The 27792-nt window shown below is 51.7% G+C and overlaps 9 protein-coding genes across 9 annotated transcripts in view; 4 read left to right on the top strand and 5 right to left on the bottom strand.

Moving 5' to 3' along the window:
- Nucleotides 1-27792, top strand: part of LOC128854515 (feather keratin Cos1-2) — a 172099-nt gene that overhangs the window by 4513 nt on the left and 139794 nt on the right. The gene's annotated exons all lie outside the window — the stretch shown is intronic.
- LOC104058530 (olfactory receptor 5F1) lies at nucleotides 127-1086 on the bottom strand. Its single transcript, XM_009560057.2, has one exon. The coding sequence runs from the start codon at nucleotides 1084-1086 to the stop codon at nucleotides 127-129; it is 960 nt and encodes a 319-aa protein (XP_009558352.2).
- On the bottom strand, nucleotides 7682-8672 carry LOC128854524 (feather keratin Cos1-1/Cos1-3/Cos2-1-like). The gene is made up of 2 exons (XM_054088272.1): nucleotides 8619-8672; nucleotides 7682-8329 (listed from the first exon to the last, which is right to left on the bottom strand). Exon 2 carries the CDS (start codon nucleotides 8306-8308, stop codon nucleotides 7997-7999), a length of 312 nt encoding a protein of 103 aa, XP_053944247.1. The 5' UTR covers nucleotides 8309-8329; nucleotides 8619-8672; the 3' UTR covers nucleotides 7682-7996.
- Nucleotides 10988-11992, top strand: LOC104058526 (feather keratin Cos1-1/Cos1-3/Cos2-1). The gene is made up of 2 exons (XM_054088265.1): nucleotides 10988-11051; nucleotides 11341-11992. The coding sequence occupies exon 2, from the start codon at nucleotides 11362-11364 to the stop codon at nucleotides 11674-11676; it is 315 nt and encodes a 104-aa protein (XP_053944240.1). The 5' UTR covers nucleotides 10988-11051; nucleotides 11341-11361; the 3' UTR covers nucleotides 11677-11992.
- On the bottom strand, nucleotides 13633-15295 carry LOC128854536 (feather keratin Cos1-2-like). The gene is made up of 2 exons (XM_054088284.1): nucleotides 15263-15295; nucleotides 13633-14891 (listed from the first exon to the last, which is right to left on the bottom strand). Exon 2 carries the CDS (start codon nucleotides 14868-14870, stop codon nucleotides 14565-14567), a length of 306 nt encoding a protein of 101 aa, XP_053944259.1. The 5' UTR covers nucleotides 14871-14891; nucleotides 15263-15295; the 3' UTR covers nucleotides 13633-14564.
- Nucleotides 16787-17790, top strand: LOC128854530 (feather keratin Cos1-1/Cos1-3/Cos2-1). Its single transcript, XM_054088278.1, has 2 exons — nucleotides 16787-16852; nucleotides 17147-17790. The coding sequence occupies exon 2, from the start codon at nucleotides 17168-17170 to the stop codon at nucleotides 17471-17473; it is 306 nt and encodes a 101-aa protein (XP_053944253.1). The 5' UTR covers nucleotides 16787-16852; nucleotides 17147-17167; the 3' UTR covers nucleotides 17474-17790.
- On the bottom strand, nucleotides 20251-21157 carry LOC128854477 (feather keratin Cos1-2-like). The gene is made up of 2 exons (XM_054088036.1): nucleotides 20993-21157; nucleotides 20251-20620 (listed from the first exon to the last, which is right to left on the bottom strand). The coding sequence occupies exons 1-2, from the start codon at nucleotides 21155-21157 to the stop codon at nucleotides 20303-20305; spliced, it is 483 nt and encodes a 160-aa protein (XP_053944011.1). The 3' UTR covers nucleotides 20251-20302.
- LOC128854537 (feather keratin Cos1-1/Cos1-3/Cos2-1) lies at nucleotides 22561-23470 on the top strand. Its single transcript, XM_054088285.1, has 2 exons — nucleotides 22561-22582; nucleotides 22827-23470. Exon 2 carries the CDS (start codon nucleotides 22848-22850, stop codon nucleotides 23151-23153), a length of 306 nt encoding a protein of 101 aa, XP_053944260.1. The 5' UTR covers nucleotides 22561-22582; nucleotides 22827-22847; the 3' UTR covers nucleotides 23154-23470.
- On the bottom strand, nucleotides 25926-26832 carry LOC128854476 (feather keratin Cos1-2-like). The gene is made up of 2 exons (XM_054088035.1): nucleotides 26668-26832; nucleotides 25926-26295 (listed from the first exon to the last, which is right to left on the bottom strand). The coding sequence occupies exons 1-2, from the start codon at nucleotides 26830-26832 to the stop codon at nucleotides 25978-25980; spliced, it is 483 nt and encodes a 160-aa protein (XP_053944010.1). The 3' UTR covers nucleotides 25926-25977.

Genomic DNA, 27792 nt, shown 5'->3' with positions numbered 1-27792 from the left:
TGAGAGAACGTGCCATTGCACAGTTAGGTGAAAGCCTGACTCTTATGCCCGGGATGGAGCATGTTCCTTGCCATGTTCTCTTTGTCAGTTTGCAGGAGCATCAGATTCATGCTCGGACATCCACAGCTAGTTGGAGCTGTCAGTGAAAGCAGCAGCCCTCCCGAGCACCCTCTCCAGTGCCCCCTTGACCTCTCTGTTCCTCAGACTATAGATGAGTGGATTGACGAGAGGTATGAGGACTGTGTAAAAAAAGGAGAACATTTTGTAAAGCTGTCTCAGTGGCACTGTTTTGGGCAGCATGTAGACAATGAAGAGGGACCCATAGAAAACAATGACCACAGTCAGGTGACAGGAGCAGGTGGAAAAGGCCTTGTGCCTCCCCATGCTGGATGGAATCTTGAGGATGGCAGCTATGATGCAGACATAGGATGCCAGAGTGAACAGAAATGGGAAAACTACATCCGGGAAAGATAATATCACAGTAAGAATTCTGATCATCCCAGTGTCGCTGCAGGAGAGTTCTAGCAGTGGAGCCTCTTCACAGAAGAAGTGGTCAATTGCTTGGGGGCCACAGAACCTTAGGTGAGATATGAAAGACGTGATTCCTGTAGAAATTAGCAGTCCTGCAGTCCATGATCCAGCCACCATTTGGATACATATCTTCCAGTTCATGAGGCTTGTATAAAGCAGGGGTTGACAGATGGCCAGATACCGATCATAGGACATGGCAGCCAGCAGGTAGCACTCAGAAGTAGCGAAAGTGCCAAAGAAGAAAAACTGTACCATACATCCCTGCACAGAGATGGTCCTATCTCTAGTCAGGAAACTGCCTAGCAGCCTGGGCAGGATGGTGGAGCTGTAGCAAGTCTCTAGGCTGGACAGATTCACCAGGAAGAAATACATGGGTGTGTGGAGACGTGAGTCTGCAGCCACGAGAACAATGAAGAGGATGTTCCCAAGCATGGTCACTGTGTATATGGTCAGGCAGAGGAGAAAGAGACATGGCTGGAGCTCATGGGTTTCCCCCAGTCCCAGCAAGAGGAACTCTGTCAGCACGGTCTGGTTGTCCCGTTCCCCTTTCTCCATATTGTGTTGTAAATCTTTCTTTTCCCCACTTGCCTCACAGGAGAACTGCAAGATAGAACTTTTGTTGATGTGTTTCACAAAGGAATGGTGGAGGCAGCGTCTTCCAGAGAAAGCATGGACAATCACACATACATGAGAGTTTTCATATTCTCTGTAAGAAAGGGAAGGGAAGGGAAGGGAAGGGAAGGGAAGGGAAGGGAAGGGAAGGGAAGGGAAGGGAAGGGAAGGGAAGGGAAGGGAAGGGAAGGGAAGGGAAGGGAAGGGAAGGGAAGGGAAGGGAAGGGAAGGGAAGGGAAGGCAAGGCAAGGCAAGGGAAGGCAAGGCAAGGCAAGGCAAGGCAAGGCAAGGCAAGGCAAAGGCAAAGGCAAAGGCAAAGGCAATGCAAGGAAAGGGATGTCTGAATCAATGAGGAATGGTGAAGAAGTAAGATTGCTCTAGAAGGATGGAAATAGGCCAAAGAAGATTATGAAGATCAGGTTGCTTATATCTTTTCCCCTTCTGCTGCAATTTCTGAGTGCATTTGGGCTGCCTTCCTGCAGAAGCACAGCGCCTGCACCTCTACACTTCAAATGTGCTACTCTAATAAGGAAAGGGATGGTGAGGAGGAGCTAAGATGGATCAGGAGCATTATCCAGTGTGTCATGGAGGGAAACAACCAGCAGGCATTTGTGTATCTGTGCAGGGAAGCCCTGCACTGAAAAACAAAGCCTTCTACAAAATCCTCCTCCTTGCATTTACACTAAGTAGGGGAACGACACAGTGATGTGCCTGTGGTTCTTATGACTTTAGAGCCTTTACAGTCAGTTGGAGACAATCATGACAGGCACCTACACAGTACAGAGAGCTGCTAGGAAGGACCGGTACCTCAAAACTGGCAATCACACGAGCTCCATGACAGGCCTCTCTTGGGCTGGGAAGAGGTGTTCTATGAGGTACTTCTGTGGAGAGAAGGGCCCAAAATCAGTTCTGTACCTGGACAGAAGTGTAGAGTCTTATGTGAGAAAGCTGAAGATGGGAGACTGATCCCTGAGGCAAAAATGAAAGAGAGAGAGAAACAGAAGAGGAATTTCATGGTGAGAGATGAGGTGACACGTTCAGGCACCCATACACCTTCCCGGACCCTTCCTACAGCCAATCTGAGGTATGGGAGTGCCCCTGAGCTGGCACCCGCACAGTAGCAGCACAGCTCTAACTGAGCTGTAACAGCCTCATGGCCTGAGAACTCAGCAATGCCAAGGACAGAGAAGCAGTATCTGAGGAAAGAGGGAGCTCAGGAAGAAAGACAACCAGACAAGAACAAGACAGACACAGGTTTTGTATGACAGACACTACGCAAACCTTATGCACTAAGTAACAGAAGATTATCCTGTGCAAACACAGCACCTACCTCTAACCCTCAGCTTGAAGCACTGACTTCGCTGATGGTATCTGCGAGCAAAACCCAAATGCTGGATCTCACACTCAGTTTTCTCCTGTTCACCCGCTTTCCTTCCTTCTTATCTCTTCAGACTCCAAGTCCTGCAACATAAGCAGACTCACTCCTGTCCTCTGCTTTCAGCAGTTCCTGTGAGTCGTTAATGGTGCCTAAATATACATGCTCTCAACACTTTCCCACTGCTTACAGATGCTTGTTGCATCTCTTCTCCCCTTGGGACTTCAGGGAGCGAGCGTTGTGTGAATAATCCCTGTGGGAAGGAAGTTATGAGCTGGTGGAAAGTGTGTCAACAACTACAACAAGGTCTTTGTGGTGATTCAGCTCGCTCTGAGGAAGAGCAAAATTGAGGCAGCGTCTCCTCACTTAAATCCACAGTTAACTTGTCTTAGTGTACGTGTGCTTGCTTGTGCGAGCATTTCTGCATATGCATCTCTGTGAATGCGTGGGGGTGCACAAAATTGTGCATGACTCCATAAAGATCTGCATGATCATGTGTACTGGTGTGTCGTTGTGTGGGGATTTCCAGAGCAAGCTCATATATCTTGATAGAGGGAGAACAGCTTTGGGAAAAGGACACCGTTATGCTTGTTGGAACAAAACCGTGGGATGAATCACAGAATCACAGAATCACAAGGTTGGAAAGGACCCATTGGATCATCGAGTCCAACCATTCCTAACACTCCTTAAACCATGTCCCTCAGCACTTCATCCACCCGTTCCTTAAATACCTCCAGGGAAGGCGACTCGACCACCTCCCTGGGCAGCTGTTCCAGTGCCCAATGACTCTTACTGTGAAGAATTTTTTTCTGATATCCAATCTGAACATCCCCTGACGGAGCTTCAGGCCATTCCCTCTTGTCCTGTCCCCTGTCACTTGGGAGAAGAGGCCAGCTCCCTCCTCTCCACAACCTCCTTTCAGGCAGTTGTAGAGAGTAATAAGGTCTCCCCTCAGCCTCCTCTTCTCCAGGCTAAACAACCCCAGCTCTCTCAGCCGCTCCTCGTAACCCTTGTTCTCCAGCCCCTCACCTGCTTCGTTGCTCTTCTCTGGACACTCTCCAGAGCCTCAACATCCTTCTTGTGGTGAGGGGTCCAGAACTGAGGACTGGAAGAGGCAAGAATTCATCATACACAATGAAGTGCGTAGAGCATTATGACATTTCTTAGATAAGTGTTTTAAATACGTAACCGCTAGCCTTCAGAATGAGAAAGTTATAGCTTATTGTGAAGCTTGCCTTTCCTGTTGACATTAGTGGGAAAGTACCAAAATGCTATGCTAACAGTAAATAGGCATGTGATAAGTGCATGATCTATTAGTTGATTGATTTATAGATACAGGTGATTGGACATAAGTTTTATAGTTACTATATGATTTGTATCAAGAAGAATATAAAAGGAGTCGTGTTGAGAATAAAGTTATCTCAGTCTGAATCCCAGAATGAGTCCATGAAATTACAAGGTGCAACATCCTTGTGTGTCATTCATCATGATGGAATGTGCTGCTTACGTCAGGGGCACTCTCTACTGCTCTGCCCATGAGCATCACAGAGCAGCAGCTTCCCCAGGCCAGGAGGAGCCCAACTGCAGCTGAACAGTGATGATACTGACCTCTTGGAAAACTGCCAAGCACATAGGCACTGTGAAAGAATCACAGAATGGTTTGGGTTGGAAAGGACATTAAAGCCTATCCAGTTCCAAACCCATGCCATGGGCAAGGACACCTCCCACTGGATCCGGTTCCTCGAAGCTTCATCCAACCTGCCTTGAACCCCTCCAGGGATGGGGCAGCCACCACTGCTCCAGGCAATGTGGGCCAGGGCCTCCCAACCCTCATTGTGAAGAATTTCTTCCTAATGTCTAATCTAAATCTTCCTCCTTCTAATTTAAACCCATCTTCACTTGTCCTGTCACTACAGGCCCTTATAAAAAATCTCTCCTCAGCTTTCCTGTAGCCCCTTCAGGTCCTGGAAGTTACTCTAAGTTCTCCCTGGAGTCTTCTCTTCTCCAGGCTGAACAACCCCACCTCTCTCAGCCTGTCCTCAGAGCAGAGGTGCTCCAGTCCTCAGATCATCTCCGTGGCTTCCTTTGGACCCTGTCTCCTGAGCCCTCTTCCTGTTTCTCCAGGTTTCTTACTCAGCCACAGCAGATTTCAAGTGCCAGCAAGGAGAGTTTCACACTACTGTGCAATCTTAGTTTAATTCAATATAAACATAATTAGTATCTTTGGGCTTTGCTGGCAAATATATTTGCTGATGGCAAGTAGAGAATAGATCTTTTTGCTTTGCGTCTGCGCACAGCTTTTGCTTGTCTTCATGAAGCTGCCTATGCATCTACCCAAGAGCCTTTCATCTTACTTTCTCCCTGTGTCCCACCGAGGACTGGGAATGAGAGAGTGGCTTGGTGGGCGCTGGCAGCCAGATAAAGTCAACTCAGAAGAATATTTTTGGTGCTTAGCACCAAAGGGTTAAAGACAACGGCAATTTTGAGTCTGTAGGTGTGGTAGTTACCAATGGGCAGGCCTCTGTGTGGGTAAAGGAGCTTGCTTCCTTCTTGCCTCTTCATTTGGTTGAGCTTGGGAATGTGTTAAGAGAATGAAAGCCTATTGTGTTTTGCCCTGGCACTGAGCATCTTACTGTGCTGTGGGAGTTACCTGGTGGAGAGGATAAGGGAATTCACCTCCCTCTTCCCGTGTGGGTTGTTTTGTTGTGCAGGCTGTGAGGTTCTTTTTCACCCTTGAGCAGTTTAATTAACAGCTGTACTAATTAACCTTGTTGGCTTATTGTGGGTTTTGTGGAATGCGGTATCAGTCTAACATAAAGGGAATCAAGTTTTGCATGAAGTGGTAGTGAAATATGCCTCGAGGTATCCAGTCCCTGAATAGCAGAGTGTATGGAAGGGTCTGAATAAGCACCAAGAGCGTTTATCACCTCCCATAGCCTGGGATTCTACACCTGAACAGGGCAACATTCCCTGTAAATTGACATGCCACCCCTATAAAAGGCTGGCTTGTCTGCCCCAGTGAAAACTGGCGGCTTCAACACTGGATTGAGGCTTGGTCTGTGCCTAATAAGCTATGATTCAATTCTGTCAGAGGATTGTGGTTAAGACAGGAACCAAACCACCTCTGAGAATGCCATGAGTGATTCAGGCATCCAAACTACATCTAAGAAAGCAGTGGTTGAAGCAGAGACCCAAGGACGTCATGGTGAGGACAGCATGGTTGAGAAGGGTCCCAAACACTAACTATGGGAATCATGGAATCATAGAATGGTTTGGGTTGGAAGGAACCTCAAAGCCCATCCAGTTCCACTACCACCACCTTACACACCTCTGTCATGGGCAGGGACAGCTTCCACTGGATCAGGTTGCTCATAGCCTCATCCAGCTTGGCTTTGAACACCTCCAGGGATGGGGTAGCCATGACTTCTCTGGGCAAAATCATCCCTTCCAACCCAATGAAGGAAGAGCAATGATTCTGTCATTCTATGGTTTTAGCATTGAGCTGTCTTCTGTGGGAACACTCCCATCCTGCATGCAGGTAGTGCTCATGCCTCACTCTCCTTGTTGTGTGAATTGATTGTTTTTGCTTTAAATTTACTTTAAAGTTACCTTGCAGGATGCTAGCAAGATGGAAGCTGTTGTTATTGACTAAATTACTGGGCCCCAGATGGCTTGAGGTGAAGTCTTGAAAGAAAGCAAGTTTGAAATAAACAGTTCCTGGGAGATGTGGAGGCAGCAGAGACTGGTTGGGTTTGACAACAACAACAGTTAGAGGGAAAAATGACCTGATTTGCTGGCTATATATGGAGACTTCTAAGGAAAGTTCAGTTGGAGGGTGGCCGTCAAAGATTGTTCAAGACACCCAAGATCCTCGAAGACCACCACCTCAAATAACTGGGTATGCACAAGAGGGAGGATAAATACTATAATTAGTTCTGGAAATGTCATTAATATGCATGATTATTCCAGGAATTCTAAGGAATGTTTGTTTCTAATGAATGTGTGTTTTCTTGTAATAAAAGAGGAACTGTCTGAAGAGTCATAGAATATGCACGAATGGCTTGCAATAATCCACCATGCATCCAGTGCTGTCAATAAACAAATGCTGGCTTCTTAATACAGGGGCTTATTGAGAAAGCTTTAAACCAAGTTGAAAAAGGGAAGGGGAAAGAACCAGGCTCCCTAGAGATGAGCCTAGGGGTGTCAGGCCAACATTGAGAGTGACATCAAAAGCCCATCTCAAGTGCCTCTTCACCAACGCATGCAGCATGGGCAATAAACATGAGGAGCTGGAAGCCATCGTGCAGCAGGAGATCTGGGACTTAGTCATCATTGCAGGAACATGGTGGGATGAATCTCCTGCTGGGAGCACTGCAGTGGATGGCTGTAAGCTCTTGAGCATGGACAGGCAAGGAGAGAGGGGTGGTAGAGTGGCTCTGAATGTTAGGGAGGGGATCGACTCTACAGAGCTCAATGACTGTGATGATAAGGTTGAGTGCTCATGGATACGGATGAGGGCAGAGGCCAACAAGACAGGTATCCTGCTGGGAGTCTGTCACAGACCACCTGACAAGGATGCAGAGCTAGATGAAGCATTCTAAAAGTCGCTGTTGAAAGTCTCAAAATCACTATCCCTTGTTCTCATGGAGAACTTCAGCTTGCCAGACATCTGCTGGAAATACAACACAGCAGAGAGGAAACAGTCTAGAAGGCTCCTGGAGTGTGCGGAAAAGAGCATTGCCACCAAGGATGAAGAAAAGTTAGAGGTATTTCATTACTTGTTTGCCTCAGTCTTTAATAATCAGACCAGTTATCCTTAGGGCATTCAGCCCCCTGAGCTGGAAGATAGGGATGGAGAGCAGAATAACCTCTCAATAAACCAGGAGAAAGCTGTTAATGATCTTCCATCTGGGAGGAGATGTAGTAAGGCTGTAAGGACTCATGGCTGTGGGCTCAGGAGTACCCTGGAATGACTTCTGCAGCACCAGTGGACAGGGTACAAAAGACAACCCAGTGCAATGAGTCCTGCGTCTCCTTCCTCGTGGAATGAGGAATGCTCCTCTGCTGCACCAACACAATTATTTTCTACAAAAAAAACCCCTTTTATTCTGAGCAGAAGAGAAGAGTTTCCCCATAAGGAAGGAGGACTAAGAGACCCAGGCATGGATGCAGCAAAACTTTAATGAGTCTAAAGAAGAAAAGGAGTTGTCTTACAGGGAGAAGCAGGGGCAGCCACAGAGATGAAGTGGAGCTCCTGCAGGGTATCTGTCTGCCCTCCCTGAAAAGAGAAGGAGGCCAACACGTGCCCTGCTAGGCTTTCACTGGGACAAGGCAACAGCAAAGGAAAGAGAGAGAAGAGAGCGGAAGAAGAAAACAGTTATTCAAAGATCAAAATAAAATGCCTCCAAGCTCTATATCGTGTCCAGCACATTGTTCTGAGGTCATAACAGGTTCTTGTCCATGTAAACTGCAGTAGATTTAGCAGGGCCGACATCTGTTGCCACAGCAGCTGGTGATGCAGGACAGGTCACAGCAGCCAGTGTTGATGGACACTCCGTTAGAGCTGAGGATGTTGCCAATAGCAGCGGAGGTGGAGTTTCCCACGGCGGTGTTCTGAGGGAAGGAGCTGAGGATGGGTCCGGGCAGGGTCACCACCACGGGAGAGGGCTCGATGACCACAACGGAGTCCTGGCACTGCCTGCAACAGCACTCATTGCAGCTGCTGGCCAGCGGGCACGGGCCGCAGGGCTGGCAGGGGCCACAGGGACAGCACTGGTCAGAGCAGGACATGGCTTGGGGCTGGAAGCGCACCTGCGAGAGAGGAGAGAGGAAGGAGAACATGGCGACACCTGAGGAGCAACACTGCACACAAACCCAGGGGAGACAAGGCACCTCCTGGCCCAGCAGACCCTGCCCAGCTCAAAGCCCAGCAGACAACTCAACCGAGTCCCAGCCCCTCTCTGAGAAAGACCTGCTCTGCCCTTCCCTATCCCTCGAGAAGCAGCTCCCAGCCCTGCACTACAACAGCCCTCAGCAGCTGAGACAGACATCGAGGACAGAGCTGGTCTTGAAAGAGGAGAAGAAGCAGCTTCACACTCACCTGGTTCCCAAGGAGAGGAAGGGAGAGAAGCGGATAAGAGAGCAGGGAGCTGGGCTGCCTTTTATAGCGCTCCTGCCCTGCCTCAGGCACAGAGGCTTCTTCTGGGGAAGGGAGAATTTTCTGACAAGCTCCAGTCAAATGCAAAGCATCCCAGCTAATGGCATGGGCTGTGTCCTGGTTTCCTGCCCTGCTGCCTTCTCATTTCCTGCCTGATGCCATGCACTTCCCATAGAAAGGCTTCTTTAGGTACTGGAATCCACACCTGTGGATTTCTTGGAGAAAAACATCTCCGTATAGGCAGAAGGTCATCGCTTTCTGCAGCTCCCAAAAAGGAGGTTTACTGAAATCAGTTTTGGACTCTTCTCCCAAGGAAGGACTGATATGATGACAGGAAATGGCCCTAGTTTGTACCTGGGAAGGCATTTCAAGCTTCCCTCCAAGACGCCAGTAAGATTAGAGCTCTGAGATTTTGCACAGACTTTGAGGTTTCTCCGCTTATGTTCTGGCTCTGGACTCACCTCTATCCGCAGTCAGGCTGGAAAGTCAAATCAGGGAGTCAGGGAGTCGAGGTAAGGACAAGGTGTCATGACAATACTTGGGACTCAACAATGGCCACCAATCACCAGGTGTGTTCACAGAGCTGAAGCTGGGATCAGGTCAGGCTGGGAAGTCACACACATATGAGGGTTCAAACTGAGAACAGTGGGGTCCTTCTGCAGACACAGGCACAGATGTGTCACAGCTGGAGATGTAACTCAGATTGGGCTCAAGCACTAGAGTTGAAGCCTGAACATTTCTCCCATGGGAAGGGGAGCTGGTCCTGGTTGAAGACTCCCAGCAGCACCAACTAACAATGGTCTCGGCAAGGCCAACAGAGGGAAGGGGCAGCCCTAGGCTGTGCTACCTCTGCGTTGGGCCAGTCCAACTCTCTCACATTTCCCACTCAAAGAACGTCTGGACCCTGTCCCTTTCATCCAACATCCTTTTGGTGCGAGGTCTCAGCCCCTGCCTCACTCAACACCAGGCTGCGGGGCTGCACAAGTGCATCTGGCATTGGCTCATACGTGAGGAGACTGCGTCCCTCACAGTCACACACAGCACAGCATCACGAGGGGATCCACTCAGTGACAACGGCCTGCGTGATGTGGGCAGGATTTCTTGGCCACTCTCCCTTTACAAAGTAAGAAATGGAGGATGCAGGAGGCAAAGACTGCATTGCATTGCTGGTTCTCCAGGAAACCTCTCTGCCTGGTCAAAGCCACCACCATTCAGCTGTAGATTCCATTCTATCCACAATTCTTTATGACAAGGGGAACCTGCTACTCTGTGGAGTTCATGGACACACCAGGGCAGAGTCTCCCTACCGAGACTTGCCCGTGCCCTCACCAGGGTCACAAAGGACAGACAGACAGATGGGTGCTTATGCACCTCTGCAGAGAGTAATGCAAAAACCTGTATGGGCACAGTGGTCTGGCAGAGAGACAAGATCTAACAAAAAGAAGCATAAAAGCAGCTATGTTCTCTGCTGAGGAGATGCTGGGGACCACACAGGCAGAAAGCGACTCCTGTACCATATGGAAGGACCAGGCCCCAGAGAGGCTGATGGTGTTGCCTGCAAAGCCACAGAGATCATACAGAGAGGGGACAAGAGAAATGGGCCCAGCACAACTGTCCAGAGAGTCGGTCAGTGTTGTGATAGGGTCAAACCCTTGCAGCAAAAGTCCCTCTGTGTGCAACAATGAGAGACGTTCAGAGAGAGATGGAGGGAGATTCAGATGGGATATAAGGTAGAATTTTCTTATGATGAGGATGGTGAAACTCTGGTTACACAGGGAGGCAGTGGAGGCCTCAGGAAACATTCAGTGGCAGGTTGGATGGGGCTCTGAGCAACATGATTGGGTTAAAGATGTACCAGCTACTGCAGGGGGCTTGGACCAGGTGATCTGTAAAGCTTCCTTCCAATGTAAAACATTCTATCATCCCATGTGGACTCATACGGAATTTCTTGGGCATTCAGATGAGAAACACAAAAGTGATGTCCATTTCCTGACAACCACAATCAAGCTGACAGCCATGACAAAGCTGCACATCAGCTGCCTGTATGGGATGCCACCAGCAACAGAGCTGAGTCTTCTGCCTGCAGTGATGTCTTTCTGTTCGGGAAATTCACAGGTGTCCCATCCTGACACTTAGAAGCCTTCCTATGGGAAGTGCATGGCATCAGGCAGGAAATGAGAAGGCAGCGGGGCAGGAAACCAGGACACAGCCCATGCCATTAGCTGGGATGCTTTGCATTTGACTGGAGCTTGTCAGAAATTTGTCCCTTGCCCAGAGGGAGCCTGTGGGCCTGAGGCAGGGCAGGAGCGCTATAAAAGGCAGCCCAACTCCCTGCTCTCTCATCCACTTCTCTCGCTTCCTCTCCTTGGGAACCAGGTGAGTGTGAAGCCACTTCTCCTCCTCCTTCAAGGTCAGGTCTGTCCTCGATGTCTGTCCCAGCTGCTGTGGGCTGCTCTAGTGCAGGGCTGGGAGCTGCTTCTCCTGGAAGAGGGAAGGGCAGAGCAGGTCTTTCTCAGAGAGGGACTGGGGCTCGGTTGAGTTGTCTGCTGGGCTTTGAGCTGGGCAGGGTCTGCTGGGCCAGGAGGTGCCTTGTCTCCTCAGGGCTTGTGTGCAGTGTTGCTCCTCAGGTGTCGCCATGTTCTCCTTCCTCTCTCCTCTCTTGCAGGTGCACTTCCAGCCCCAAGCCATGTCCTGCTCCGACCAGTGCTGTCCCTGTGGCCCCTGCCAGCCCTGCGGCCCGTGCCCGCTGGCCAGCAGCTGCAATGAATGCTGTTGCAGGCAGTGCCAGGACTCCGTTGTGGTCATCGAGCCCTCTCCCGTGGTGGTGACCCTGCCCGGACCCATCCTCAGCTCCTTCCCTCAGAACACCGCCGTGGGAAACTCCACCTCCGCTGCTATTGGCAACATCCTCAGCTCTAACGGAGTGTCCATCTCCTCCGGGGGTCTTGACCTCTCCTGCATCACCAGCTGCTACTGTGGCACCAGATGTCGGCCCTGCTAAATCTGCTGGCAACCTACCTGACAAGAACCTCTGAAGACCTTACAACGTGATGCTGGACAGGAGATAGAGCTTGAAGGCAATACCTTCAGAGCTTCAGGCCTCTGTTTCATCCTTCCACTCTCTTCTCTCTCTTTCTTTGATGTCACCATGTCCCAGTGCCAGCCTATTGGACACCTGTTGGCCTCCCTGCCTCTTCAGGGCAGGCAGACAGACACTCTGCAGGAGCTCCATGGAGTCTTCATGGCTGTCTGTGGAGATCCCTGTGAGCCAACTCCTTTTCTTCTTTAGACTCATTAAAGTTTTGCTGCATCCAAGACTGGGCCTCTGAGTCCTCCTTCCTTCTATGGCAACTCTTCCATTCTGCTTGGGGGAAAAGTTGGCTTTTTGGAGAGGATTGTGTTGAATGAAACAGAGGAGCCTTCCTCATTCCCTAAGGAAGTAAAGGGTAGGACTCATTGCTCTGGGTTGTTTTTTGTTCCCTGTTCCTTGGAGGTGCAGTAGCCAGGTGTTCCTGGCTACTCCTCAGCCCATGGCCATGAGTCCTTCCAGCCTTACTGCATGACTTCCTAGAGGAGCCTGGTGCTCTGGGCTGTTGGAGCGCAATGGATAATGTCAGGACCAGCTCTGGCTTTTCTAAAGACAAGGTAGAAAACACCCACAGCCTTTACACAACTCCAATGCATTCCCTTACAGCTGTACTTTTTCCATCATATAGGCTCCTCAAGCCTTAAGTGCATGACCCATGCATAGAATCATAGAACAGATAGGGTTGGAAGAGACCTAAAAGATCATCTGGTTCCACCCCCTCTACCATGGAGAGGGACAACCCTCTAGATCAGACTGCACAGGGCCCATTCAACCTGGCCTGGAATACCTCCAGGAAAGGGGCATCCATAACTTCCCTTGGCAACTTTTTCCATTGTCTCACCACTCTCATGGTGAAGAAATTCTTCCTAATGTCCAGTCTAAATCTGCCTCTCTCCAGTTTATACCTGTTCCCCTTCATCTTATCACCACAAGTCTTTATGAATAGTCCCTTTCCAGCTTTTTAGTAGCCCCTTTCAGGTACTGGAAGGTCGCTGTAAGATGCTCCTTTGGATGCTGGGATGAGAGGTCTCATGCTTCCCTCTTTGCAGCGTTTTGAGGGTGCCCCATTCTCCCTTACCTGAAGACATCACTGCTTACAGCTGCTATATCCTGTCTCTAAATCTGAAAGGTTAGAGGTTTAGACTGGATATTAGGAAAGTATTTATTTACCAAAAGAAATGTGAAGCACTGACAGAGGCTTGTCAAGGCATAGCTAGAGACTCCATTCCCGGAGGTGTTCAAGGCCAGGTTGGATGGGGCTTTGAGCCTGGCCTAGTAGGAGGTGTCTCCTGCCCATGGCAGAAGGGTTGGAACAAGATGATGTTTAAGGTCCCTTCCAAACCAAACCGTTCTCTGATTCTATGTTTCTATGAAGTGTTTAAAGAACATGTGGCCATGGCACTTTGGGACACAGAGTAGCAGGCACAGTGGCGTTGAGCTGATGGGTAGAGTTGATGACTTTAGAGGTCTTTTTGAACCTTAACGATTCTATGATTCCTCTGGAGTCGGAGAACCTCCTGACATCATCCAATGTTCTCCCACATCTATGGTCTCCTCCCCCTAGGGCAGCAGTGGCTGGGCTCCCCATACACAGAACGTGTCCCAGGGCCCAGAGATTCAGGCCCTTTTGGGAAGAGGTGCAGTAAGGCTGGAAGGACTGATGACCATGGGCTGAGGAGTAGCCAGGAATATCTTCTGCAGCTCCAAGAGACTGGGCACAAAAGACAACCCAATTCAATGAGTCCTACAATCTCCTTCCTTGGGGAATGGGGAAAGCTCATCCACTGCACCCACCCCAATCTTCTCACCTTTTCCCCAAGCAGACTGGAAGACTTCCCAAGGAAGGAAAGAGAACTCGGAGGCCTAGACTTGGATGCAGCAAAACTTTAATGAATCTAAAGAAGAAAAGGAGGTGGCTCCCAGGAAGGAGCAGGGGCAGGCACAGAGATGAGGTGTAGCTCCTGCAGGGTGTCTGTCCGTCTGCACTGCAGAGGGAGGGAGGCCAACAGATCTCCACTAGGCTGGCATTGGGACGAAGTGACAGCAAAGGAAAAAGAGAGAAGAGAGTGGAAGAAGGAAACAATTGTTCAAAGATCTGAATAAAATGCCTCCAAACTCTAACTCATGTTCAGCACGTTTTTCTCAGATCTTCAGAGGCTGTTGTCCAAGGATGTTGTCAGCAGATTTTGCAGGCCTGAAATTTGTTGCCACAGCTTCAATACAGAAGGACAGTATGGGAACCATTGTCCTGTGTCCTACCTGCCCCTTCCTCTGCTAATGATGAAAGGGCCGCCTGTGCCAATACTTTAACTCCCACCAACCAAGACAGTGCATGTTTTCCCTTGACAGCTCAAGACAAGGACACTGAAAAAGGATTGCGTGGAGGCAGAGGCTGGAATGCAGAAAGCTTTAATGACTCTGAAGGAGGCAGTGAGGTCACTCCTAGAAGAGGTGGCAGCCAGAGCAGGGAGAGCACTGGCAGATCTCAAAAGTCTATGCCCATTGGCCACAGCGTAGATCCCACAGGGCACACATCTGCTGATACATGGAGGGAGAGGGGTCAGCAGATCCCCTGTGATGGCTTTGAGGATCTCGTAGCCCAGAAGAACAGAAGACAAGGAAGAGATGAGAGAGACAGGAAGGCTGGGAAGTCAAACTGTGGCCATGTTTTCAGAGGTACCCAGTTGCTCTCCTTCGCAAGGGCAGCACTGGAGGCTCAGCGTTGGCCAGGAGCTCTGTCCTTAGTTCAGAATAGAGGTCTGGATTCCTGGAGGTCCTCATCTGGGCCATCATCAGAGGCTTTAGCAGGGCCGACATCTGGTGCCACAGTAGCCGCTGGTGATGCAGGAGAGGTCAAGGCCCCCGGAGGAGATGGGCACTCCGTTAGAGCTGAGGATGCTGCCAACAGCAGCGGAGGTGGAGGAGCCCACGGCGGTGTTCTGAGGGAAGGAGCTGAGGATGGGTCCGGGCAGGGTCACCACCACCGCGGAGGGCTGGATGGCGACGGTGGAGCTCTGGCACTGTCGGACACAGCACTCATTGCAGCTGCTGGCCAGCGGGCACGGGCCGCAGGGCTGGCAGGGCTGGCACGGGTTGCAGCAGGACATGGCTTGGGGCTGGAGGAGAACCTGGACAGAGAGCAGAGAGGAGTCAGAGCACGCAGACGTGTGAGGAGCAGATTGCCCCCAATCCATCACACCACTGCAAAGGGGTCAAATGGATCTGCTGACTTGGGAGGTAGAATGTTGACAGTGTGGCCAAACAGCTTCTTGGCCTCCTCCAGAGAGAGTTTTGCAAAGTGTCACCAGCCCCAGAGAGGCTGCTGCCTATTTCTTCAAGGAAGAGCCTCTATGCATAAATCCCAGTACAAATTGTAACAGAAAACTGCCCTACTACACCCTCCCAGGACAAACAGCACCACAACCCAGCAGAGGATGGAGGAGCAGGAATCTGCGTTACCAGAAAATAGAAGGACAGGAGGCAAGGGCTTCAGACTCACCTGGTTCCCAAGGAGAAGGAGGCGAGAGAAGTGAATGAGAGAGCGAGGAGCTGCTCTGGCTTTTATGGTGGCCCAGACCTGCCCCAGGCCCAGACGCAGCTTCCACGGAAGTGGCAATTTTCTAAGGTGCTCATGGTGGTCGGAAAATATCCCAGCTAATGACATGGGCTGGGTGCTTGTTTTCCCCAACCCTGCCTGTTCATTTCCTGCCTTGTGCCATGCCCCTTTCCTCCTGGAGGCTTCTTCTGCATGCTGGGATGGAGACGTTCCAGGATTTCTGGGTCAGGAATGTGTCAGTGCCAGGAGAAGACTCAGCTCAAGTGCCGCATGGGTGCTGTGCAGGCAGCTGATGCTGGCCTGGGGTGCAGTGGTGGGGCTGTTAGTGACCGTGTTGACAGGCAGGGACCCTGCAGTCCTTGGTTGATCACCCAAGGCCTTTCCTTGAGAGGGGAGGTTTCTCCCTTTCCCTTCCTGCCAGCACAAGGAGGCCGTTCCCCTAGGGATGCTGCCTGCTGCCCTGCCCAGTCCTGAGGAAGCATTTGAGAGTCCGTGTTGCCCCCCCTGCTCCAATACAGTGGGGACAGTGGAAGCAGCAGTTGCCTCACAGCTTCCATCGAATCCATCAGGCACCAGCACTGGCTGAGCCACAGCTTTGGAGCGCAGCAATATGTGGAAGGACTCAGGCCTTTCATTTATATCAGGCACCGCTTAAGTTAGAGGGCCCCATTGACAGCCCTAAAATGATAGAGATGCCCCATGGATGATCCGTGTTGCATTGCCATGTGTGCTGTTCAATGTTTCACTTCTCACATTTGTCTCATCAGTAGAATTGTACTGTGTCAGAAGGTGTTTTCTGGCTGCAATTGTCAACAGAATTGGCCTCTGCCATTTTAGTTGTAGCTTCTCAAATATGCAAGGGGAAAGAAGAAAGCTCTCAGCAATCGATGTGACCAATGAGCACGAGCATGGATGCTGTGTGAGAAAGAGAGGAGCTGTGCAGGACTGGTGCATCTCTACGATCCCTTAGCTCAAAGATCAGAGGCTCCCCACAGGATGGGGGATGTCTTTGAGGTCTTCCTTAAAGGGGGCCACCAGGAAAGATGGGGACAGGCTTGATAGCAAGGTCTGTTGTGACAGGACGAGGAGCAATGACACTAATCTATAGGAGAGGGGATTTGAAGTGGAGATAAGAAAGAAAATTTTGCAAAGAGAGTGATAAAACACTCCTGGGATAGACCCAGGTGCACAACACCTGCTTGCATGGGATGCCAACAGCTCCGAAACCAATCCTTCTTATATTAGATGTTTCTACCCAAGAAATTTCAGGCTTCTCATCCCGGCACGTACAAAAGCCTTCATGTGGGAAAGCACAGGGCATCAGGCAGGAAATGAGAAGGCAACAGGGCAGGAAACCAGGACACAGCCCATGCCATTAGCTGGGATGCTTTGCGTTTGACTGGAGCTTGTCAGAAAATTGTCCCTTGCCCAGAGGGAGGCTCTGTGCCTGAGGCAGGGCAGGAGCACTATAAAAGGCAGCCCAGCTCCCTGCTCTCTCATCCACTTCTCTCCCTTGCTCTCCTTGGCAACCAGGTGAGTGTGAAGACCCTTCTCGTCCTCCTTCGAGGCCACGTCTGTCCTCGATGTCTGTCTCAGCTGCTGAGGGCTGTCCTAGCACAGGGCTGGGAGCTGCTTCTGAGGGAGAAGGGAGAGGGAAGGGCAGAGCAGGTCTTTCCCAGAGAGGGGCTGGGAACTTGGTGAGGTATCTGCTGAGCACCTCTTGTGCAGCATCTGCTAGGCCTTGAGGTGCCTTGTCTCCCCCGGACTTGGGTTCAGTGCTGCTGCTCAGCTGTCTCTTTCTTCTCTTTCCTCTCTCCTCTCCCGCAGGTGCACCTCCAGCCCCAAGCCATGTCCTGCTGCAACCCGTGCCAGCCCTGCCAGCCCTGCGGCCCGTGCCCGCTGGCCAGCAGCTGCAATGAGTGCTGCGTCCGGCAGTGCCAGGACTCCGTTGTGGTCATCGAGCCCTCTCCCGTGGTGGTGACCCTGCCCGGACCCATCCTCAGCTCCTTCCCTCAGAACACCGCCGTGGGCTCCTCCACCTCCGCTGCTGTGGGCAGCATCCTCAGCTCTAACGGAGTGCCCATCTCCTCCGGGGGCCTTGACCTCTCCTGCATCACCAGCGGCTACTGTGGCACCAGATGTCGGCCCTGCTAAATATGCTGGCAACCTCTCTGGACAAGAACCTCTGAAGACCTCACCACTTGGTTCTGGACAGGAGATAGAGCTTAGAGGCATTGTCTTTAGCGCTTTGAGCCATTGTTTCATTCTTCCACTCTTTTCTCTCTTTTTACTTTGCTGTTGCCTTGTCCCAATGCCAGCGTAGTGCGGACCTGTTTGCCTTCGTCCCTCAGCAGGGAGGGCAGAATGACACCCTGCAGGAGCTCCACCACATCACGGTGACTGCCCGTGGTGCTCCATGGGAGCCATCTCCTTTTCTTCTTTAGACTCATTAAAGTTTTGCTGCATCCATACCAGGGCCTCTGAGTCTTCCTTGTGCCACCATTCTTCCTGCCTCCTCACCAGAAAAGGTGGCTTTTGGTGCGGTATTGGGTTGGGTGCAACAGAGGAGCATTTCCTATTCCCCATGGAAGGAGAGGGTTGGACTCAGCGCACTGGGTTTTCTTTTGTGCCCTGACTCCTGGAGTTGTGGAAGTTCCTCCTGGTTACTCCTGAGCCCATTGCCGTCAGTCCTTCCAGCTTTACTGTACCTTTTCCCTGACGGGTCATGAGCTCTGATTCCCGCAGCACGTTCTGTGAATGGAGAGATCTAGATTCCATTAGGAACGCCAATCCTTATGGCAGGTGCTACACTGTGGAGCTCATGAACATGGCATACAATGGCTCTGGGGTTGGTAGGAGAAATCATCTCTGCTAGAGCTCAGAGCCTCTTCTTCCTTGTCTTCCCAACCGTCTCCAGAAGGAAGAGGCACAGAATACATCCAAGAGCAAAGATAGCCTGGGCAAGTCCCCTGTACTTCTGTCCTCCATCTTCTCACACACTGCCTGTGTCCAAATCCTTCAGAGTGGGCACCCGTGGACAGGACAGGCCACAAATACCCATCGCTGAGATAGTACTTCTGTAAAGGGAGCGTGTCTTGTGGAGGAATCACGGCACAGCAAAGGAAACCAATAAGAAGGAAAGAGAAGAAGAAAGGAAGAAGGAATAAAGACAGCCCAAAAGAAAGAAGCTCTTATGGCCCAACCCCAGTCCTGTAGTGTCCGTTGCCTCACCAAAGACCCTGATTTGTTTTAACCTGCTGTGACAAGCAGGGCAATGGAGAGTAGGAGGGAGTAAGAGACATGTGTGGGGTGAAGTTTCTGCCAGGGACAATTTCCTGAAGCAGGAACCATATCTCCTTGGCTGCACGCCACCAGAGCAATGGTGGCTCATGGCTTGGTTGGCGTAATTTTCATTGGGTGAAAAACTGTCTGTCTAGCCAAGTCCAGAGAGTTGTGTTGAGCTGAGCTGACTGCAGTTGGTGGCTGGTCACAAGTGGTTTTCCCCAGGCCTCAGTATTACAGTCCGTTCTGTTTAATATCTTTATGAATTATCAGATTAGGAGGGTTGGTAAGTTTGCGGACGACAGCAAGCTGTACAGGAGTGTTGATCAGCCCAAAGACAGGAAGACTCAGCAGAGGGATCTGGATAGGCTTGATTGATGGTCTGAAGTCAGTGGGAAGAGGTTCAACAATGCCAAGTGCTGGGTCTTGCACTTGGGTCAGAACAACCCCATGCAACACTCCAGGCTTGGGCAAGAGTGGCTGGAAAGCTGGTTGGAGGAAAAGGCCCTGGGCTTGCTGGTCAACAGTGGTTGGACATGATCCAGCAGTGGCCCAGGTGGCCAAGAAGTCCGAAGTCCAACAGCATCCTGGCTTAGATCAGCCGTGGTGTGTCCAGCAGAAGCAAGGCATGGATCGTCCCCCTGTGCTCGGCACTGATGAGGAGGCCAAACCTCAAATCATGTGTTCAGGGTTTGGACCCTTCACTTCACAAAAGACATTGAGGGGCTGCAGTTCATGTCCACAGAAGGGGAACAGAGGTGGGGAAGGATCTGGAGCCCTGGAGTTCTAATAGCGTCTGAGAGACCTGGGGCCGTTTAGTCTGGAGAAGAGGAGCCTGACGGGAGACCTCGTCACTATCTCCAAGGCGTGAAAGGAGATTGTAGTGAGGTGTATGTTGGTCTCTTCTCCCAACTGACAAGACATAGGACTTGAGGAAACGACCTCCGGTGTCCCCAGGGGAGATTTAGACTGGGTGGGAGGAAAGATTGCTTGACTGAAAGAAGGTGAAGGTTGAGTCGGTCCGTGGTTGAGTCTGAATACGTGGAAGTGTTGAAAGAACGCGTGACGGTGGTATTGAAGGACATGGCTTTGCAGATATGGTGGGGTGGGACTGATGGGAAGAGTTGCTGATGCTCGAGGTTTGCTTGAACCTTTATGGTCCTATGATTTCCAAAAAGCCAGAGGGGCTGACAACATCATCCAGTGGCCTCCAAACGACAGGGGCTCCACTGTTTTAGGGCGGCAGTTGTTGGGCTGCCCATGAACACAATATGCTCCAGGGCCAAGAACTCCAGGCCCATCTGGGAAGAGCTGAAGTGAGACTGGAAGGACTGATGGCCATGGGCCATCTCCAAGATTCATGGCAGAAAAATACAACCCAGTGCAGTGAGTCCTGTCCTCTCGTTCCTTGGGGATTGAACAAGGCTCCTCTGTGGCTCTCCACCCAATTCTCTCCAAAAAGCCCCTTTTCCCCTGAAGAAACTGTAACAGCTGACGGAGAATAAAGGAGGACTGAGAAGCCCAGGCTTGGATGCAGCACGGCTTTAATAAGCAACAGCAAAGGAAAGAGACAGAGGAGAGTGGAAGAGGTGGAAAAAAGTGGCTCAAAGCTCTAAACACAGTGCCTCAAAGGTCTTCTGTCCACCACCACCATGTTCTGAGGCTTTAGGAGGTTCTTCTGCAGGTTTATTTCCAGCAGATTTAGCAGGGCCGACATCTGGTGCCACAGTAGCCGCTGGTGATGCAGGAGAGGTCAAGGCCCCCGGAGGAGATGGGCACTCCGTTAGAGCTGAGGATGCTGCCAACAGCAGCGGAGGTGGAGGAGCCCACGGCGGTGTTCTGAGGGAAGGAGCTGAGGATGGGTCCGGGCAGGGTCACCACCACCGCGGAGGGCTGGATGGCGATGGTGGAGCTCTGGCACTGTCGGACACAGCACTCATTGCAGCTGCTGGCCAGCGGGCACGGGCCGCAGGGCTGGCACGGGTTGCAGCAGGACATGGCTTGGGGCTGGAGGAGAACCTGGAAAGAGAGCAGAGAGGAGTCAGAGCACGCAGACGTGTGAGGAGCAGATTGCCCCCAATCCATCACACCACTGCAAAGGGGTCAAATGGATCTGCTGACTTGGGAGGTAGAATGTTGCCAGTGTGTCCAAGGGCTTTCTTGGCCTCCTCCAGAGATAGTTTTGCAAAGCGTCACCAGCCCCAGAGAGGCTGCTGCCTATTTCTTCAAGGAAAAGCCTCTTCACACAAGACCCCAATACAGGTTGTCAGAGAAATTTGCCCATCTCCCCCCTCCCATGATAAGCAGCACCGCAAGCCAGCAGAGGAGGGAGGAGCAGGAATCTGCGTTACCAGAAAATAGAAGGACAGGAGGCAAGGGCTTCAGACTCACCTGGTTCCCAAGGAGAAGGAGGCGAGAGAAGTGAATGAGAGAGCGAGGAACTGCTCTGGCTTTTATGGTGGCCCTGACCTGCCCCAGGCCCAGACGCAGCTTCCATGGAAGTGGCAATTTTCTAAGGTGCTCATGGTGGTCGGAAAATATCCCAGCTAATGACATGGGCTGGGTGCTTGTTTTCCCCAACCCTGCCTGTTCATTTCCTGCCTTGTGCCATGCCCCTTTCCTCCTGGAGGCTTCTTCTGCATGCTGGGATGGAGACGTTCCAGGATTTCTGGGTCAGGAATGTGTCAGTGCCAGGAGAAGACTCAGCTCAAGTGCCGCATGGGTGCTGTGCAGGCAGCTGATGCTGGCCTGGGGTGCAGTGGTGGGGCTGTTAGTGACCGTGTTGACAGGCAGGGACCCTGCAGTCCTTGGTTGATCACCCAAGGCCTTTCCTTGAGAGGGGAGGTTTCTCCCTTTCCCTTCCTGCCAGCACAAGGAGGCCGTTCCCCTAGGGATGCTGCCTGCTGCCCTGCCCAGTCCTGAGGAAGCATTTGAGAGTCCGTGTTGCCCCCCCTGCTCCAATACAGTGGGGACAGTGGAAGCAGCAGTTGCCTCACAGCTTCCATCGAATCCATCAGGCACCAGCACTGGCTGAGCCACAGCTTTGGAGCGCAGCAATATGTGGAAGGACTCAGGCCTTTCATTTATATCAGGCACCGCTTAAGTTAGAGGGCCCCATTGACAGCCCTAAAGTGATAGAGATGCCCCATGGATGATCCGTGTTGCATCGCCATGTGTGCTGTTCAATGTTTAACTTCTCACATTTGTCTCATCAGTAGAATTGTACTGTGTCAGAAGGTGTTTTCTGGCTGCAATTGTCAACAGAATTGGCCTCTGCCATTTTAGTTGTAGCTTCTCAAATATGCAAGGGGAAAGAAGAAAGCTCTCAGCAATCGATGTGACCAATGAGCACGAGCATGGATGCTGTGTGAGAAAGAGAGGAGCTGTGCAGGACTGGTGCATCTCTACGATCCCTTAGCTCAAAGATCAGAGGCTCCCCACAGGATGGGGGATGTCTTTGAGGTCTTCCTTAAAGGGGGCCACCAGAAAAGATGGGGACAGGCTTGATAGCAAGGTCTGTTGTGACAGGACGAGGAGCAATGGCACTAATCTATAGGAGAGGGGATTTGAACTGGAGATAAGGAAGAAATTTTTGCAAAGAGAGTGATAAAACACTCCTGGGATAGACCCAGGTGCACAACACCTGCTTGCATGGGATGCCAACAGCTCCGAAACCAATCCTTCTTATATTAGATGTTTCTACCCAAGAAACTTCAGGCTTCTCATCCCGGCACGTACAAAAGCCTTCATGTGGGAAAGCACAGGGCATCAGGCAGGAAATGAGAAGGCAACAGGGCAGGAAACCGGGACACAGCCCATGCCATTAGCTGGGATGCTTTGCGTTTGATGGGAGCTTGTCAGAAAATTGTCCCTTGCCCAGAGGGAGGCTCTGTGCCTGAGGCAGGGCAGGAGCACTATAAAAGGCAGCCCAGCTTCCTGCTCTCTCATCCACTCCTCTCACCACCTTTCCTTGGGAAAAAGGTGAGTGTGAAGCCACTTCTCCTCCTCCTTCAAGGCCAGGTCTGTCCTCGAGTTGCTTCTCCTGGGAGGGGGAAGGGCAGAGCAGGTCTTGCCCAGACAGGGGCTGGGAACTTGGTGAGGTATCTGCTGAGCACCTCTTGTGCAGCATCTGCTAGGCCTTGAGGTGCCTTGTCTCCCCCGGACTTGGGTTCAGTGCTGCTGCTCAGCTGTCTCTTTCTTCTCTTTCCTCTCTCCTCTCCCGCAGGTGCACCTCCAGCCCCAAGCCATGTCCTGCTGCAACCCGTGCCAGCCCTGCCAGCCCTGCGGCCCGTGCCCGCTGGCCAGCAGCTGCAATGAGTGCTGCGTCCGGCAGTGCCAGGACTCCGTTGTGGTCATCGAGCCCTCTCCCGTGGTGGTGACCCTGCCCGGACCCATCCTCAGCTCCTTCCCTCAGAACACCGCCGTGGGCTCCTCCACCTCCGCTGCTGTGGGCAGCATCCTCAGCTCTAACGGAGTGCCCATCTCCTCCGGGGGCCTTGACCTCTCCTGCATCACCAGCGGCTACTGTGGCACCAGATGTCGGCCCTGCTAAATATGCTGGCAACCTCTCTGGACAAGAACCTTTGAAGACCTCACCACTTGGTTCTGGACAGGAGATAGAGCTTAGAGGCATTGTCTTTAGCGCTTTGAGCCATTGTTTCATTCTTCCACTCTTTTCTCTCTTTTTACTTTGCTGTTGCCTTGTCCCAATGCCAGCGTAGTGCGGACCTGTTTGCCTTCGTCCCTCAGCAGGGAGGGCAGAATGACACCCTGCAGGAGCTCCACCACATCACGGTGACTGCCCGTGGTGCTCCATGGGAGCCATCTCCTTTTCTTCTTTAGACTCATTAAAGTTTTGCTGCATCCATACCAGGGCCTCTGAGTCTTCCTTGTGCCACCATTCTTCCTGCCTCCTCACCAGAAAAGGTGGCTTTTGGTGCGGTATTGGGTTGGGTGCAACAGAGGAGCATTTCCTATTCCCCATGGAAGGAGAGGGTTGGACTCAGCGCACTGGGTTTTCTTTTGTGCCCTGACCCCTGGAGTTGTGGAGGTTCCTCCTGGTTACTCCTGAGCCCATGGCCGTCAGTCCTTCCAGCTTTACTGTACCTTTTCCCTGACGGGTCATGAGCTCTGATTCCCGCAGCACGTTCTGTGAATGGAGAGATCTAGATTCCATTAGGAACGCCAATCCTTATGGCAGGTGCTACACTGTGGAGCTCATGAACATGGCATACAATGGCTCTGGGGTTGGTAGGAGAAATCATCTCTGCTAGAGCTCAGAGCCTCTTCTTCCTTGTCTTCCCAACCATCTCCAGAAGGAAGAGGCACAGAATACATCCAAGAGCAAGACTGGGCAAGTCCCCTGTACTTCTGTCCTCCGTCTTCTCACACACTGCCTGTGTCCAAATCCTTCAGAGTGGGCACCCGTGGACAGGACAGGCCACAAATACCCATCGCTGAGATAGTACTTCTGTAAAGGGAGCGTGTCTTGTGGAGGAATCACGGCACAGCAAAGGAAACCAATAAGAAGGAAAGAGAAGAAGAAAGGAAGAAGGGATAAAGACAGCCCAAAAGAAAGAAGCTCTTATGGCCCAACCCCAGTCCTGTAGTGTCCGTTGCCTCACCAAAGACCCTGATTTGTTTTAACCTGCTGTGACAAGCAGGGCAATGGAGAGTAGGAGGGAGTAAGAGACATGTGTGGGGTGAAGTTTCTGCCAGGGACAATTTCCTGAAGCAGGAACCAAATCTCCTTGGCTGCACGCCACCAGAGCAATGGTGGCTCATGGCTTGGTTGGCGTAATTTTCATTGGGTGAAAAACTGTCTGTCTAGCCAAGTCCAGAGAGTTGTGTTGAGCTGAGCTGACTGCAGTTGGTGGCTGGTCACAAGTGGTTTTCCCCAGGCCTCAGTATTACAGTCCGTTCTGTTTAATATCTTTATGAATTATCAGATTAGGAGGGTTGGTAAGTTTGCGGACGACAGCAAGCTGGACAGGAGTGTTGATCAGCCCAAAGACAGGAAGACTCAGCAGAGGGATCTGGATAGGCTGGATTGATGGTCTGAAGTCAGTGGGAAGAGGTTCAACAATGCCAAGTGCTGGGTCTTGCACTTGGGTCAGAACAGCCCCATGCAACACTCCAGGCTTGGGCAAGAGTGGCTGGAAAGCTGGTTGCAGGAAAAGGCCCTGGGGTTGCTGGTCAACAGTGGTTGGACATGATCCAGCAGTGGCCCAGGTGGCCAAGAAGTCCGAAGTCCAACAGCATCCTGGCTTAGATCAGCCGTGGTGTGTCCAGCAGAAGCAAGGCATGGATCGTCCCCCTGTGCTCGGCACTGATGAGGAGGCCAAACCTCAAATCATGTGTTCAGGGTTTGGACCCTTCACTTCACAAAAGACATTGAGGGGCTGCAGTTCATGTCCACAGAAGGGGAACAGAGGTGGGGAAGGATCTGAAGCCCTGGAGTTCTAATAGCGTCTGAGAGACCTGGGGCCGTTTAGTCTGGAGAAGAGGAGCCTGACGGGAGACCTCGTCACTATCTCCAAGGCGTGAAAGGAGATTGTAGTGAGGTGTACGTTGGTCTCTTCTCCCAACTGACAAGACATAGGACTTGAGGAAACGACCTCCGGTGTCCCCAGGGGAGATTTAGACTGGGTGGGAGGAAAGATTGCTTGACTGAAAGAAGGTGAAGGTTGAGTCGGTCCGTGGTTGAGTCTGAATACGTGGAAGTGTTGAAAGAACGCGTGACGGTGGTATTGAAGGACATGGCTTTGCAGATATGGTGGGGTGGGACTGATGGGAAGAGTTGCTGATGCTCGAGGTTTGCTTGAACCTTTATGGTCCTATGATTTCCAAAAAGCCAGAGGGGCTGACAACATCATCCAGTGGCCTCCAAACGACAGGGGCTCCACTGTTTTAGGGCGGCAGTTGTTGGGCTGCCCATGAACACAATATGCTCCAGGGCCAAGAACTCCAGGCCCATCTGGGAAGAGCTGAAGTGAGACTGGAAGGACTGATGGCCATGGGCCATCTCCAAGATTCATGGCAGAAAAATACAACCCAGTGCAGTGAGTCCTGTCCTCTCGTTCCTTGGGGATTGAACAAGGCTCCTCTGTGGCTCTCCACCCAATTCTCTCCAAAAAGCCCCTTTTCCCCTGAAGAAACTGTAACAGCTGACGGAGAATAAAGGAGGACTGAGAAGCCCAGGCTTGGATGCAGCACGGCTTTAATAAGCAACAGCAAAGGAAAGAGACAGAGGAGAGTGGAAGAGGTGGAAAAAAGTGGCTCAAAGCTCTAAACACAGTGCCTCAAAGGTCTTCTGTCCACCACCACCATGTTCTGAGGCTTTAGGAGGTTCTTCTGCAGGTTTATTTCCAGCAGATTTAGCAGGGCCGACATCTGGTGCCACAGTAGCCGCTGGTGATGCAGGAGAGGTCAAGGCCCCCGGAGGAGATGGGCACTCCGTTAGAGCTGAGGATGCTGCCAACAGCAGCGGAGGTGGAGGAGCCCACGGCGGTGTTCTGAGGGAAGGAGCTGAGGATGGGTCCGGGCAGGGTCACCACCACCGCGGAGGGCTGGATGGCGACGGTGGAGCTCTGGCACTGTCGGACACAGCACTCATTGCAGCTGCTGGCCAGCGGGCACGGGCCGCAGGGCTGGCACGGGTTGCAGCAGGACATGGCTTGGGGCTGGAGGAGAACCTGGACAGAGAGCAGAGAGGAGTCAGAGCACGCAGACGTGTGAGGAGCAGATTGCCCCCAATCCATCACACCACTGCAAAGGGGTCAAATGGATCTGCTGACTTGGGAGGTAGAATGTTGCCAGTGTGTCCAAGGGCTTTCTTGGCCTCCTCCAGAGATAGTTTTGCAAAGCGTCACCAGCCCCAGAGAGGCTGCTGCCTATTTCTTCAAGGAAAAGCCTCTTCACACAAGACCCCAATACAGGTTGTCAGAGAAATTTGCCCATCTCCCCCCTCCCATGATAAGCAGCACCGCAAGCCAGCAGAGGAGGGAGGAGCAGGAATCTGCGTTACCAGAAAATAGAAGGACAGGAGGCAAGGGCTTCAGACTCACCTGGTTCCCAAGGAGAAGGAGGCGAGAGAAGTGAATGAGAGAGCGAGGAACTGCTCTGGCTTTTATGGTGGCCCTGACCTGCCCCAGGCCCAGACGCAGCTTCCATGGAAGTGGCAATTTTCTAAGGTGCTCATGGTGGTCGGAAAATATCCCAGCTAATGACATGGGCTGGGTGCTTGTTTTCCCCAACCCTGCCTGTTCATTTCCTGCCTTGTGCCATGCCCCTTTCCTCCTGGAGGCTTCTTCTGCATGCTGGGATGGAGACGTTCCAGGATTTCTGGGTCAGGAATGTGTCAGTGCCAGGAGAAGACTCAGCTCAAGTGCCGCATGGGTGCTGTGCAGGCAGCTGATGCTGGCCTGGGGTGCAGTGGTGGGGCTGTTAGTGACCGTGTTGACAGGCAGGGACCCTGCAGTCCTTGGTTGATCACCCAAGGCCTTTCCTTGAGAGGGGAGGTTTCTCCCTTTCCCTTCCTGCCAGCACAAGGAGGCCGTTCCCCTAGGGATGCTGCCTGCTGCCCTGCCCAGTCCTGAGGAAGCATTTGAGAGTCCGTGTTGCCCCCCCTGCTCCAATACAGTGGGGACAGTGGAAGCAGCAGTTGCCTCACAGCTTCCATCGAATCCATCAGGCACCAGCACTGGCTGAGCCACAGCTTTGGAGCGCAGCAATATGTGGAAGGACTCAGGCCTTTCATTTATATCAGGCACCGCTTAAGTTAGAGGGCCCCATTGACAGCCCTAAAGTGATAGAGATGCCCCATGGATGATCCGTGTTGCATCGCCATGTGTGCTGTTCAATGTTTAACTTCTCACATTTGTCTCATCAGTAGAATTGTACTGTGTCAGAAGGTGTTTTCTGGCTGCAATTGTCAACAGAATTGGCCTCTGCCATTTTAGTTGTAGCTTCTCAAATATGCAAGGGGAAAGAAGAAAGCTCTCAGCAATCGATGTGACCAATGAGCACGAGCATGGATGCTGTGTGAGAAAGAGAGGAGCTGTGCAGGACTGGTGCATCTCTACGATCCCTTAGCTCAAAGATCAGAGGCTCCCCACAGGATGGGGGATGTCTTTGAGGTCTTCCTTAAAGGGGGCCACCAGAAATGATGGGGACTGGCTTGATAGCAAGGT

This window comes from Cuculus canorus, chromosome 25 (assembly GCF_017976375.1).
Source record: "Cuculus canorus isolate bCucCan1 chromosome 25, bCucCan1.pri, whole genome shotgun sequence".
NCBI classification, from domain to species: domain Eukaryota; kingdom Metazoa; phylum Chordata; class Aves; order Cuculiformes; family Cuculidae; genus Cuculus; species Cuculus canorus.
Note: the sequence above shows the minus strand (reverse complement) of the source record. Positions and strands in the feature narration are given on the sequence as shown.

Bases quoted from the DNA above. Each gene is read 5' to 3' on its own strand.
- LOC128854537 (XM_054088285.1), top strand. From the start codon at position 22,848: ATGTCCTGCTGCAACCCGTGCCAGCCCTGCCAGCCCTGCGGCCCGTGC.
- LOC128854524 (XM_054088272.1), bottom strand. From the start codon at position 8,308: ATGTCCTGCTCTGACCAGTGCTGTCCCTGTGGCCCCTGCCAGCCCTGC.
- LOC128854477 (XM_054088036.1), bottom strand. From the start codon at position 21,157: ATGTCATTAGCTGGGATATTTTCCGACCACCATGAGCACCTTAGAAAA. The intron at 20,621-20,992 runs GTGAGTCTGAAG...CTCTCTTTCCAG, and splicing joins TCCTTCTCCTTGGGAACCAG to GTTCTCCTCCAGCCCCAAGC.
- LOC128854476 (XM_054088035.1), bottom strand. From the start codon at position 26,832: ATGTCATTAGCTGGGATATTTTCCGACCACCATGAGCACCTTAGAAAA. The intron at 26,296-26,667 runs GTGAGTCTGAAG...CTCTCTGTCCAG, and splicing joins TCCTTCTCCTTGGGAACCAG to GTTCTCCTCCAGCCCCAAGC.
- LOC128854536 (XM_054088284.1), bottom strand. From the start codon at position 14,870: ATGTCCTGCTGCAACCCGTGCCAGCCCTGCCAGCCCTGCGGCCCGTGC.
- LOC104058526 (XM_054088265.1), top strand. From the start codon at position 11,362: ATGTCCTGCTCCGACCAGTGCTGTCCCTGTGGCCCCTGCCAGCCCTGC.
- LOC104058530 (XM_009560057.2), bottom strand. From the start codon at position 1,086: ATGGAGAAAGGGGAACGGGACAACCAGACCGTGCTGACAGAGTTCCTC.
- LOC128854530 (XM_054088278.1), top strand. From the start codon at position 17,168: ATGTCCTGCTGCAACCCGTGCCAGCCCTGCCAGCCCTGCGGCCCGTGC.